Raw genomic sequence first — 13,447 nt, forward strand, 5'->3', positions numbered from 1 at the left:
TTGCAGGCGCGGACGATCTAGGGCGCGCCGAGGACCCCCGGGCCGGCCGTGCAGAGGTAAGCAGTCATCGCGGAGGTGGCGGACGGGGGCGGAGACGGGATGGGATGCGGGGACCTGTCGGAGCCTTTGTCTGCGGCGCGCGCGCGGCCCCACTCCGCGCCGGCTCGGGCCCTCGAGTCCAGGGGCGCTGGCACGTGACCCTGGGCACCCCGAGCCCGCCACCCCACCCCTGTCCCGGGATGAGGGGACTCCCACCCACAACCCTTCCAGCATCCGGACCGGGCCGGCCCCCAACTCGCACATCTGCGAACACAGGACTTATACCCGGGAAGGGGCACGGGGCTTGGCACCACCTCCTTCTCCCCAGCGCCCTAAGGGCCCTTCCACCTGAAGTTCCTTCCTGGAACTCGCGCCACCCCGCCTCACGCCTCCCCCCAGCAAGCCCCCTCCTACCTCTTGGGAAAGCCGCTGGACAGACAAGGCGGGGCCTGTGCCGGGGGAGTCACCTCGCGGTGACCCCCCGAGACTGCCCCTTGCCTAGGAGCTCAGGCCTGGGAACCAACTTTATTCCCGGCAGGCAGAAGGGGATGGGGGGGCGGTGGTTAGGAGAAGGCAGGCTGCAAGACTCTGGAAACTGCAGGAACCCAGACTGGGAGGGTGACCCGGCTACCCCAGCTGCCGGCAAGTGCCTGTGGCCAGTGCATTCAGCTGTCCTCCGGGGCTCCAGAAAGGGGGTGGCTGGAGGGTCTTGAAACCCACTTTCCCATGGGCAGAACCAACCAGGAGGTGTTGGGGCAGTGCAGAAGGCTTGGCTATGGAAAAAGTAGCAGAGAACTCATAAGCTGGCCTAGGCACAGGGGCCCAGGGCCATCCAAGAGCGCCCAGCTGGCCAGGGCTGTGGCCCATCATGAGTGTGAAGCCCGAGGACAAGGACGTCAGCAGGCTGGATTTCCCCGTATAATTTAGGTTCCCTTGTCCCCTCTGCAGAGGTGCACTCTGGAGGCGGAGCACAGCCCGTGAGGGGTCAGCCTGGCCTTGAGGTCCAGATGCCCAGGGCCTCCACAGTGCCTTGGGGGGCACATTCAGAACCAATGTCCACTCGGTTACAGCTGAAATAGGGGGAACCAAAGGTGGTCAACCTGGCAAGGGCTCCAGTACGAACTGTGTAAGCCCTGGACTTGGCTCTCTGTGCCTCAGTTGCCCTTTCTTCAAAGGGGGGATAGTAGCCGGGTTTTTAGGACTGCTGGGATTGGGAGCTCTCTTGGGTCCCCAGTGCCCTGAAGTGGTGGCATGTGTGCCTGCTGAGCACCTGCTGTGTGCAGCCTTCCCTAACTATCACCCCGTTTGTGAGGTGCTCTCTCACCCTTCTTGTCCACAACAGGGAGATGGGGAGACTGAGGCCCAGGGGGTGACCTGTGGGCCAAAGAAATGTGCTGTATCTTCTCAGCTCCTCCCCAGGATGGGCACCGAGGGGTCCTGGCAGGGCAGGAGGGGCAGAAGAGAGCCCGGAGCGCTCAGATCTTTAAGCCCATGTGCATGTCCTTAAATTTTAATTAAAGGCGGACACCATAGGATGAGGGGTGGGCTGGGGGGTGATCTGAGGCTCTGGGCTGCTGGTGTAGAGCATGAGGGGTCTGGGAGGGGCGTGGGACGCCTCCTCAGTGCACCCTCCTGCCCCACCACTTTGTGCGGCCTGACCCCTGCTCAGGCCAGTGACATTGTGTCTGGGGGCCACGAGGCCGCGGCAGGAGGACCCAGAGCCCCCACCTCCAGGAGGGAGCCTGGAGGAGCACATGGGGACAGTGGCTGGGGTAGCTGGTGTGGGTGGCAGCTGCCTGCCTCATCACTGAGCCAGAGGGAGCGGTGGGGCCACCTCCTGGCTGGATGCTGAGCACGTCTGCCTTCCCAGTGGGTGGCGTGGCCTCTCAGCTGGCTGGAAGCCTCACATGGCGGCCAGGCGTGTCTGGGTGCTGCGTCTCCAGAACCTTTGCTGAACACAGGCCCAGGGAGTCAGGGTGCGGATGTCCTCCAGGGCTGGGCTCCCGCTCCCATCCTGAGCAGGTCATGAGGAGGAGTGTGCCATTGTTGTAGTGCCGTTCCTATCTGCAGAGGGAGGCTGGGTGGGCAGCCCAAGGGTCTCCAAGCCTCCAATGCAGGATCCTGCCTGAGGCCACTGTATTGAAATCCAGGCCAAGCTCTGTCCTAAGTCCTACTCTGTGTCCCAGCTCCAGATGTTGCAGGAAGCCCAGGGTTGGGGACTCAGGAAGAGCACTGAGACTGGAAGTGGAGGGGGGGTTACCTTCTGGCTTCCCAGGAGAAACCCCCACCTCTTCACTGCCCATGGGTGCCCCCCAACCGGTCAGCCCCCAGCTGGCAGAGACAGAATTTCCCAAGTCTGCAGGACCAGCCTGGAAGCAGGGATGGCTCGGCTCCCAGGCTCCAATCAAAAGTCTGGAAAGTCAGGAGAGGGGGAAACACAGGGCTGGAGGAGGCGCTCGGTAGCCTGGCTGGAGGCGGGGAGCGGGTAAACTGAGGCAGGAGGGCTGGAGGAAATGAGATGAAGCAGAAGAGGGGCGGTGGGCATAGCTGTGGGCCAACCTCAGAGGAAATCGGTGCGACTCCAGGCACGGGGACCCCTGAGGAAGTGGGCCACCCCTGGCTTCTCCCATGGCTTGTCCCACACATCCTTATGGGGCAGGGGGGCGGGAATGCAGAGATGCCACACTTGGCGCCCGTTGCTCTAGTGTCCCATCTCTGTGTCTCAAATTCTCTACAGTGAACATGTATCATTTTTGCAATCAGACAAATGAATGAGGTCATTAGAAAAACAAATTGATAAATGTTTTAGGGAAAAATACACACATAGACACACACAGGGTTACCCACACAGGGGGGTGTCTGTCCATCGTGGCTCAAGTCACTCCTTTGTTTCCTTCAGAGAGAAGGGTTAGCAGATTTGAATTGAGGCAAGAGAAACTGAGTCAAGGACTTGCTGTCCCTGAAGGTGGTTGGTCCCCAAACGGGGCCATGTCCACAGGCCTGGGCTCAGGTAGGAGCTGCCTGTGAGGTGTGGTGGTGGGGCGAGGAGCTTGTTCACCCTCTAACCCTCACTCTCCTGGGCTGCGAGATGAGTGAATATCGGCCCTCCTCCCAGAGGGAAATGGTGCGGTGCCATCTGTTGTGACTGTCACCAACTCCTAGCACGCCACCTCCACGATATTGCTCTGCTCCATCTATCTCTATGCCCACTGCCACCACCTTCATGCAGGCCTCCCACACTGCTCACCACTGCAGCGAGGGCGAGCTTCTTCAGGCACAACTCATGTGACATCACTCGTCTGCTTAGGTTCATGGGCTCCATCACACTGTTTCAAAACGGGTGGCGTGAATAGCGAGGGCCCGCCCCAGGGGTGCAGGCTTGGCAGCTTGGCAGTGGGGCGGGGATCCCCTTTTTGCTCCCTCAGCCTGCCTTCTCTCCCCGCAGCACAGGCGGCCATGGGCTCCGTGGGCAGCCAGCGCCTCAAGGAGCCCAGCATGGCAGGCACGCCGGACAGGAGCGTGATGACGAGCTTCAGCTTTGACAGCTGCCAGCTGGAGGAGGAGGTGGTGGCAACAAGGACAGCTCCAGGCCAGGGTGGTAGGGCCAGGGGCGCCCCAATTTTCACGGACTGTGGTGAGTGAGGGTGCAGGCGAGGTATGTGTCTGTCCCAACGCAGGGATGGGCCAGGTGAGCCGTTGGGAGCCATGGTGTTTATTGACTGGGGGTCCGGGCCATTGATCAAAGGAGGCAGCATGTGTCAAGATCGATTAGGTCTGAGGCAGTTAACAAACAAGCCCTGCGCCTCAGTACCTTCAGCCTAATGCCGCGTGTCCAGTGCGGGTCACGGAGCCAGGCTGAGGAGGCGCCCCCTGAACATGCGCTTCCGTGACCCCTGGGAGGTGGAAGGCACACGGTGACTCATGCACATAAAACTTCTATCTGAAGTGACACAGGTCGCTTCGGTCACATTCATTGGCCAAAGCAAGCCATGCTTCACTTCAGTGGAGACGGGAACATACCTGAAAGGAGGACTGATGTGAGGTTCAAAGGCCTGGGTTTTGTCCCAGCTGTGTGACCTTGGGCAAGTGTCTCAACCTCTCTGAGCCTCAGTTTCCCCACATTGAGGAAATAGCCAGTTGCCTGTGAGATCAGACTTGCAGGTTGGGCAGCATGTGGGGCTGGAGTCAGGCAGATTTGGGTTCAACCCCAGTTCCCATTCTGTTGTTTGGGGACTTCAAGCAAGCCATTGTCTCTGGGCCTCGGTCACTTCATCCTGGTGCCACCCTCAATGTGGTTGCCACAGAATCCACAAAACATGGCTTAGGACTGCCCCCGACACTTGGGAGACTCCCTCCCCCCAGAGTGATAGCTCATTTTGGGGTGGTTCTGGTTTATACTAGTACCACTTCAGGCTCAGAAATGGGGTCTATGGTGCGGAGGACAGCCAGAGTGGCTGTGGCTGTGGAATTCATGACGGTAGGTGCCATGGTGGACTGCAGCCCTGGTGCGGTGGCCGTGGCCATGACTCAGCTTGTCCACTTCTCCCCCGGTGTCGGGCTGAGCAGCGGAGGAGCCAGTGCCTGATGACCGCTACCACGCCATCTACTTTGCGATGCTACTGGCCGGCGTGGGCTTCTTGCTGCCGTACAACAGCTTCATCACCGACGTGGACTACCTGCATCACAAGTTCCCAGGTGGGTCCCCCGCAGTCACAGTCTGCCATCAGAGGCTGCCCGGCACACTCAGCCCTGGCCACCACCCTCCAGAAACCCTGTAGACAGTACGTTGCCTGGGGATCCCACTTTATTCAAATCCTGGCTCAGCTGTGAATTGCTGAGTCACCTCAGGGCAGCCACCCTCTCTCTCTGGGCCATCAGTGTGACAGTAGAGATCATGGGGCTGTGGCCCTGGCAGCCATGGCTGTAGAAGTGGATGGTGGCCTTGGTGACGGTGGCTGGGTCAGTCAAGGTTCAGCCAGAGGAGGCATCGTGAGGAAGCAGTGGTAGCTACTGGCGGGGTAGGTACAGAGGGTGGGGGTTCCCCCTGAGCACCTGCTGCTGGCTGGCCCCTGCAGGGACCTCAATTGTGTTCGACATGAGCCTCACGTACATCCTGGTGGCACTGGTGGCTGTGCTCCTGAACAATGCGCTGGTGGAGAGGTTGAGCCTGCATACCAGGATCACCACAGGTACACCGCCCCCAGTCCCGGGCTCCCAGCGCTCAGCCACACCCCTGTTTCCCTGCCCTTCACTCCCCTTGTCTGTAGAATGGGGACACCTCCTAGGAATGTGATGGGGCTCCGCGTGTGAAAGTGGGGTCAGGCCTGCAGAGGGTGCACCACCTGCTAGCATGTTATCTGCCCCTGGGCGGGCTTGTGTGCCCCACATCATGCCAGGGCCCAAGCTCTCCCCTCAGCCTGCTCTCCCTTTCCCACGCGTCTCTATGGAGACACCCAGCTTCAAGGCCCAGCTCAAACAGCGCCTCCTCCAGGAAGCCTTCCAGATGCCCCTCTTAGACCCCTAAGGTGTCCCCAGCTTTCTGGGAATTAAGGGGAATGGCAGAGAGGGCACCCCAGACCTGGCTGTACGAGAGGGATGGATGAGTAGGAGCCCCCAGCCCACCGCTCACTGTCCTCCTCTGGCCTGTCCCCCCACAGGCTACCTCTTGGCCTTGGGCCCCCTCCTGTTTATCAGCATCTGTGACGTGTGGCTGCAGCTCTTCTCTCGGGACCAGGCTTACGCCATCAACCTGGTTGCTGTGAGCACCGTGGCCTTTGGCTGCACAGGTAGGGACCGGGGAGGGGGCGGGGGGCAGGCTGAGCCCCAAAGTGCCCATGGCGCCCATCCCACCCCAGCCCTGTTCTCCTGCTTGGGACATATTACATGAGGCGAGTTGGGCTTGGTGCTGTCTTCCCCACTCCTCTCCATGGTGACTTCTAGCCCTAACGGCACCTCCTCCAGGAAGCCTTTGGGTATAAATGAAATCAAGGCTTCCTGAAATAACAGCCTCAATCCAGACAGTGTACTCGGGTCTGTTCTGTTCTATTTTGTTAAAGAACAAATGCTGGTGGGGACCAGGAAATCGAAGCTTGCCAGACCTGCTCAGGGTCGACATCTAGGCAGGGTCTTGCTCGACTGTGGGCTGTGAGCAGTGTGTGCTTGTTTTCCCTGGATGTGTCTGTGGTGGTTAGGATGAGAGAGGTTATGCTGCAGCGACAGAGGAGCCTAGAAATCTCAGGGGATTAAAAATGACTTATCTCTGCCTCTTGGCTTTGTGTCCAACACATCGATGGGACTCGACCCAGTCACTCGGGGACTCAGGCTGATAGTGGCCCCATCCGTGATACATGGCCTCTTCAGTCACCGCCACTGGGTGAAAGATAGACTGGAAGTCCCTGCGGGCTTTTCTCTGCCTCATCCAGAAGTGACATGTGTCATTTTTGCTCATGTTTCATTGGCCAGAACTAGTCAAGGTGCCTGGCTGGCCTCAGGCGGGCATGTGGATGGCAGCACATGCACAGTTTGGTGGGCACTGCTGTTTCCACCACGCCCTGCAAGGCGGTTGGACCCAATCCCTCCGCCCCCGGTGGTGGTAACGTCTGTGGTGTTAACACAGTGTTCTCAAACTTTGAAATTTTGCTCCAAGCTGACAGGTGATGTGTTGTCTCACGGTTATTCCTCTCTCTCTATCTCTCTCTCTCTCTGAAGTGCAGCAATCCAGCTTCTATGGGTACACGGGGATGCTGCCCAAGAGGTACACCCAGGGGGTAATGACTGGGGAGAGTGAGTATCTGCAGACCCTAGGAGGGGGCACTGGGAACCCCCATGATGTGCCCCATATTAAGGCTGGACTCACGAGCTCTGGGCCTGCCTGGTTGGGGACAGCCGCCTTTGTGATGCGAGAGGCATGTGCCTCTGAGCATGAGCCTAGTGTCTTGGCGGGTCTTGTGCCTGCGTGTGGCGTGCATTTTGTGTGTCTTTGTGTGCATGGGAGGGGTAAGCCCACACGTACTCGTGATGTCAGTGCCACACCTCAGTACCAAGCTCTCCTTGGATTGCCAGACCCAGGAGCCACCCCTGCCGGGCACACCCACTCGGCTTCTCAACTTCCCAAGCCCACCCGCCCCTGCTCAGTGAATGGCACCCCATGCTCAAACCCAAAACTTGCCCTCCGGGCTGATTTCTTTGCTCCAGCCCCTGGCCAGGGGGCCGCCTCCCCGTCGTGCCCTGCCACCCCCTGCCCATTAGCCTGGCCCCATACTTGAGGGCCCTGCTCTTGGAAGCACCTGCATCTAGATGTCCCCGATCTTCCTTCCATGCCTGGATGGGCCAGGGTCAGCAGTGCCGTCCAGGCAGCCCACCCCCTTCCTTTCATCTCCTCAAACATGGGCACACAGAGCTCCTGCCCGCCCCTGCCAGGATGTCCATTCCCGGGGGGGGGACAGTCTGCTGCCCCCGCCATCATGCACTGTGTTTGGTGTTTTTCTCGCTTGTTTGCATCCTCTCCCCACTGAGCCCCAGGAAGGCAGGGCCCACACTGTCACCCTCACTGTGTCCTCAGCAGGCACTCCATAAATGCTCCCGGGGGCAAGTGAGCAGCACCAGTGCCGGGAGGGACGGTCTGGGTGGGCACCTGTGTCTCCAGGGGCTGGGCGGGGCCGCATGGGGGCCCCAGGCCCACCGCCCGCCCCTCGCAGGCACGGCGGGCGTGATGGTCTCCCTGAGCCGCATCCTCACCAAGCTGCTGCTGCCCGACGAGCACGCCAGCACCCTCATCTTCTTCCTGGTCTCCGCCGGCCTCGAGCTGCTCTGCTTCCTGCTCCACCTGCTGGTGCGGCGGAGCCGCTTCGTGCTCTACCACACCGTGCGGCCGCGCGACAGCCGCCCCGGACACAGGGCCGGCTACTGTGTGCACCACGACGTGGCCGCCGGGGACGTCCACTTCGTAAGTCCCCACCGATGTTCGGGGAAGGGGCCAGGTACTGCCTTTCCTCGATCCCAGCGGAGCTCCCCCAGAGTGGACCCCTCGGGCTGTGGTCTCGGGCTCCTCCCCACGGGGCTGCCTTCCTTCTGTGGACCAAGATTTCATCCCGTCGTAGCAACAAACGTCTGTGGCCTGAGCCCCACCCGGCCGGGACGGCCCCTGGCTGTGGCCTGAGCCCCACCTGGCTGTGACGGCCCCTTTCTGTGGCCTGAGCGGCACTCTCAAGCCCTCCCCGGGGCCATCCTGGGGAGCTGGGCGCCCTCTGGTGGCGGCAGAGCCACATAGCCCCCTAGAGGGCCCAGGGATGGTAGGTGTAGGGAGACCTGAGGGCACCTGCAGGAAGAGGTTCAGGAGGGCTGAGCCACGCGGAGGGCGGGGCAGGGAGAGCCAGGTATGCTCACAGATGTTGATCCAGCAAGTCACCTGGGCCCTTGGCAGGTGTCACTGCGATGAGCCAGAGACCCGGAGACGGGCAAAGGGCAGCGTGCTGTGACAAGGCCCACAGCGGGAAAGGACAGAAACTGGGGGCTCCCTTAATGATCAGGGAGGTTTCCTGCGGAGTGGCTTGTGAGCTGAGACCTGACCTGTGTGAGGGGGGAATGTGAAGACGCATGGGAGGGCGCTGGGAACAGGGCACAGCTGCAAAGCCTTTGAGTCTGGGTGAGGCTTCTGTGCTTGAGGGACAGTAAGGAAGTGGGGGGGGGCAGGGGGCCGTGCAGGGCCCCCCCACCTAAATTCCATCCCTCTCCATTCTCCCTCCAGGAGAACCAAGGCCCAGCCCTGGCCAACAGTGGGTCCCCAAAGGACAGCCCAGCCCACGAGGTGGTCATCGGTGGCCGGGGAGCCTACACGCGCTTTGATGTGCCTCAGCCACGAGTCAGGCGGAGCTGGCCCTCTTTCAGAGGTGGGGGGCGGGCTGGGCCCCAAGCTCGCAGCAGTGCCACAGGCACCCTTGCACCCCCGCGGGCCCCGTCGTCCCTTCTGCACATGGGTGGTGGCTGGCAGTGGGCTAGGGGCTCTGTGAGGCTCTGGCCCTGACCCCCAGCCCGCTGCCCACAGCCCTGCTGCTGCACCGCTACGTGGTGGCCCGTGTCATCTGGGCTGATATGCTGTCCATCGCTGTGACCTACTTCATCACGCTGTGCCTGTTCCCGGGTCTCGAGTCTGAGATCCGCCACTGTGTCCTGGGCGAGTGGCTGCCCATTCTCATCATGGCTGTGTTCAACCTCTCTGACTTCGTGGGCAAGGTGGGCTGCCCGCCCCGCCCCTGCCCCAGGGAGTGGGGAGAGGACACTATATGGGGGGGCCACAGACCACCATGCAAGCCATGGGGGGTGGTCCCTGAGCTGAGGATTTGTGTGGCTCCTGGGTGCGGAGGGTAGAAGCCAGGCAGTGGCACCATCCCAGACCACAGCTGTTGAGAGCAGCCCTGATGGACCAGCCCTGGAGTGTCAGCTGTGTCACTGAGGCTCCCATTCTCCCACCCACGCCACTAGTTAATGAGTCTCTGACAGCACAGGTGCAAGTACCAGAAGTACCCTAAAGAGGTAGGGGCCCCTAGAAATGGCTGAAGGGGCCACAAGAATCTGGGCAGAGCATCTTGTGCCATGAACGCAGGGTGGGGTCGGGTCAGGGCTGGAGGAAGGTCAGAGCTGTCAGTTCTGGGGCAGTCCTGCCATGGGCCTTGTCTAGGTGAATGGAGAGTGTGAGGCTCAGAGAGGAGAAGCCATTTGCCTGAGAGCACACAGCTGAGAGGGCTGAGAAACTCGAGTGTCTCCAGGTGGGCTCAACTCTTGATCCCGCTACTTCCTGCTGCGCGAGGGACCCTGACCCTCTGGGCCTCAGGGTCCTCATTTCTCAAAGAGGGTCAACGGCCCACCCTGCGAGGGCTCTGTGAGGATTGAACGGGGACCGTGCAGCGTTCTGATGGGTGCTGGGCACACAGCAAGGACTGTTTTGCTGTAATGGGTTTGGTGGGTTTTCGTGGACAAAGCTGGGAAAAGACATGACAACCTGAGTCAGGAATGTCTTGGGACAGGGACCGCGTCTGGAGGCTGCAGTGGAGGCCTGCGGGTGTGGGCTTGGGGGAGGGGAGGGCCCACAAGCCTGGCTCCCGCCCACAGATCCTGGCGGCCCTGCCCATGGACTGGCGGGGCACGCACCTGCTGGCCTGCTCCTGCCTGCGAGTGGTCTTCATCCCCCTCTTCATCCTGTGCGTCTACCCCAGCGGGATGCCTGCCCTCCGCCACCCGGCCTGGCCCTGCGTCTTTTCCCTGCTCATGGGCATCAGCAATGGCTACTTCGGCAGTGTGCCCATGATCCTGGCAGCTGGCAAAGTGGGCCCCAAGCAGCGGGAGCTGGCAGGTAAGCCCTGCTCAGCCAGCGCCCAGCCTGCCCAATGGATTCCTCTGGACCATCAGCGCCCCACCGCCAGGCAGGGAAACTGAGGCCCATAGAAGCCAAGGCCACATAGCCAGGAGGCACATGTGGGTTCCAGAGGCCACGTCAACCTCAGGGAGTTCGTAGGTGTGAGGACATTCATCAGTCACTCCATTTCACAACTACCTGGTGAGGTCCTGCTGTGTGCCAGGGGTTGTACTAGGTGCTAGGGACACAGGGGTCACAAAACAATGATCCCTGTGCTTCTGGGGCTGACAGTCCAGAGGTGACAAATAACAAAGAACAACAGAGAACAATAAAGCAGAGAACTGGGATGGGGGGGTCAGGGTGGGGGTTTACAGTGTAAGAGCAGCCTGGCAGGAAGGCTTCACTGAGGAGGTGACTTCAGCAAAGGCCTGGCAGTAACAGAGAGGGGCCCTGTGACAGTACACAGAGGAGCATGTGTAAAGGCCCTGGGGCAGGAGCAGCAGTATGTGCCGGGGGCGGTGGAGGTGGGAGGCTGGATTCTCAACCTGTTTTGATGGTAGAGCCCGCAGGGCCCACTAACACACTGAGAGCTGGGAGGTGAGAAAGGGACGGGGTCAAGAAGGACTACCAAGTTTGCGGCCTGCCGCTCAGGGCAAGAAGGTTGTATTGCCGTCAGCTGAGATGAGGAGGAGTCTTTGGTGGGGAAGGGGTGCCACAGTTGGGCTCTAGACACAGTAGGTTCCAGAAGGCCATTAGACATCCCAAATTGTCGATGACAACAATGCAGCTGGAGACGGGAGAGTGGAGATAAAGAGAAGCAGGCAAAGCCTGGGACACCTTGCATGTGACAGTCCTCAGGCAGCCCCCTCCTGGGAGCTGGCACCTGTTACCACTTCACACCTGAGAAGCCAAGGCTTCAGCTCCAGCCCTTTGTCAGGGGGCCACCGAGTTCATCCTTGTGGATTCCGGGTTTGTCCATGTGGATCTGGCTGCTGTGGTCCTGTGAGAGCCGCTCGCTGCCCCTGCCCCCACTCCCCCGCTCAGCTCCGGTCTTGTCCGCAGGGAACACCATGACTGTGTCCTACATGACAGGGCTGACACTGGGCTCCGCCGTGGCCTACTGCACCTACAGCCTCACCCGGGACGCCCACAGCAGCTGCTTCCACACCTCCACCACCAACACTTCCTTCTCCGCCGGCCTCTAAGCCAGCTGGGCCCGGCCTGCCCAGGAAGGGCTGCTGAGGCCCACACCAGGGACCCCCCAGGCCTGAGGCCCCCTCCCCGCCCCTGCCTGCAGTGCCTGTGGGGCCCTGGCCTCCTCCCCATGTCAATAACACCACCCTCTCTAGGTCCAACCGCCCGTCACTGCGGCCCCAGGGTTCTGCCAAGTTCTTGGAAGCCTGGGACGTGCTGCTGCCACCCGGGGCTCCGCCCAGCACTGTGCTCCTTGTCCTGTCTCACACCTTTCCCTCGCCCTCCATCTGTGTCCAGTGGTCCCAGCTCTAGCCAGGCCAGTGCTCTGTGAGGTCACTCACAGCCATCCCCACCCAAGAGAGCAGACCAGCCAGTGTCCCTTCTAGCGACCCCCATCCCCAGGTCAGCTTGGAAGGTCCCATGGCCCCAATCACACTGCCCACGGCACCTGACCCAGCCCCTCCTTATAAAACCTCAGAGGCCCTCAGAGGAGAGGGCCAGTCCCCAGCCTTGTTACCCATAGGCCTCTCTCCCCCTCCCCCCAGCCTTAAACCCTGGTTCTCCCAAACAAAACACATTTGCTCTGGAGGTATTGTAGCCCAGGTCTGAATGGCGTCAGACCAGTCTGTGCTGGCATGGGTATACCCACCCCATGCCCGGACCCCTCACGTACCCTGGCACCCACCTGATGCCACAGGCCTGGGGATCCGTGCCTGACCCAGGACCGCCGTCAGCTTTCTGGCTTCTCTGCCTGTCTGTGATACAGGAAGAGGAGTTTGCAGCCCCCACAACCCTGATTGAAGTCAGCTCTTGGCCGATGTCTTGATCCCCATCCAGCAAGGCCCAAGGAGGGGACTGAGTCCCTGACAAGTAGGGGTAGGGGTCTCACCCCGGTCTGGACCCTCCAGTGCTCCAGGTTGGCCGAGCTGAGAGGATCCTGGAGCGTCCTGCCAAAGATGGGCTTTTCCAGGGGAGGCTGGCCGGCCCTTCCACACCCAGCACAGCTGTGACTGCCCCTCCCGTGTCCTGTCCACGCGTCTGTCCACTAACTGTACCGCACTGGCCATTAAAAGATGAAGGCAGAGAACTGCCTCTGAGTAGTGTCTGCAGGTAGAAGCTGCCGCCATCTTGTCAGCCACCGGGATTGGGGGGAGGGGCCCCACAGGACAAGGCCCACCTGCAGAGCTGGGAACCCAGGCTTCCCATCTGGAAAGTGGTCCTGCCTGCACCCAGGCCTCAAGTTTCTAGGGGGCGGGGCGGGATAGGTCAGGTAGCAGGGGGGTCTCCACACACCTGCTAGGCCTGCGATGGGCTTGTGGGGAGGAAGTGGGGGGTGGAGGTGAGGACTGGAAGCATTTGGGATTTGAAGGCTCTCAAATCAGGGAGAAGGGCTGCATCCCACCCACTTGAAGGGAGAGAAAAACGGGGGGCAGCTTGCCCCCTGCCCCCAGGGACTCAGAGCCAGCGCCTGAGGCTGAGCGTCCTGGGCTCAAGGCCCCACTCTATTGATTTGTGTGATTTGGACAAATTCCCACGCTCTTCTGTGCCTCAGTTTCCCCAAGGAGTGGGGTTGGTCCACTCTTGGATGTGGGTTCTTCGGAGGAGGGTTGGGGAGGCGGGCTGGCCGCCCAAGGGCTCGCCTGTGCTCCAGGCCTGAAGTGACGCCTTGGGGACCCACCCACAGGAGACGCAGGCAAATGCCAGGGCAGCCAAGTGGGCCAAGTCCGCGCAGGTCGATGCCAGCGGGAGACACCAGGTGGCGCCGGCGCGCCGCTGCTCCTGCGGCTCCCGGTGTAGGAGGGCCGCCCACCGCCGCGTGACTCAGTCGCTATGAAACGGGAGGCCCGCCCGAGCCCTTGACCT

The 13,447-nt window shown here is 61.2% G+C and overlaps 1 protein-coding gene across 4 annotated transcripts in view; it reads left to right on the forward strand.

Moving 5' to 3' along the window:
• Positions 1-12,662, forward strand: part of SLC29A4 (solute carrier family 29 member 4) — a 23,767-nt gene extending 11,105 nt beyond the window's left edge. For 2 of the 4 annotated variants that reach the window (XM_019637408.1, XM_019637410.1), the window contains 10 exons: positions 3,485-3,673; positions 4,606-4,734; positions 5,115-5,228; positions 5,697-5,825; positions 6,748-6,822; positions 7,737-7,984; positions 8,786-8,927; positions 9,083-9,270; positions 10,147-10,387; positions 11,453-12,662. In XM_019637408.1, the coding sequence (XP_019492953.1) occupies positions 3,485-3,673; positions 4,606-4,734; positions 5,115-5,228; positions 5,697-5,825; positions 6,748-6,822; positions 7,737-7,984; positions 8,786-8,927; positions 9,083-9,270; positions 10,147-10,387; positions 11,453-11,595 (1,598 nt within the window). In that variant the 3' untranslated portion in view covers positions 11,596-12,662. Of the gene's footprint in view, positions 1-6; positions 57-3,484; positions 3,674-4,605; positions 4,735-5,114; positions 5,229-5,696; positions 5,826-6,747; positions 6,823-7,736; positions 7,985-8,785; positions 8,928-9,082; positions 9,271-10,146; positions 10,388-11,452 lie in introns of those variants that run through there. The other 2 variants (XM_019637409.1, XM_019637412.1) reach the window with 2 other exon arrangements.
• Positions 12,663-13,447: the final 785 nt, after the last annotated feature.

This window comes from Hipposideros armiger, unplaced genomic scaffold (assembly GCF_001890085.2).
Source record: "Hipposideros armiger isolate ML-2016 unplaced genomic scaffold, ASM189008v1 scaffold_33, whole genome shotgun sequence".
NCBI classification, from domain to species: domain Eukaryota; kingdom Metazoa; phylum Chordata; class Mammalia; order Chiroptera; family Hipposideridae; genus Hipposideros; species Hipposideros armiger.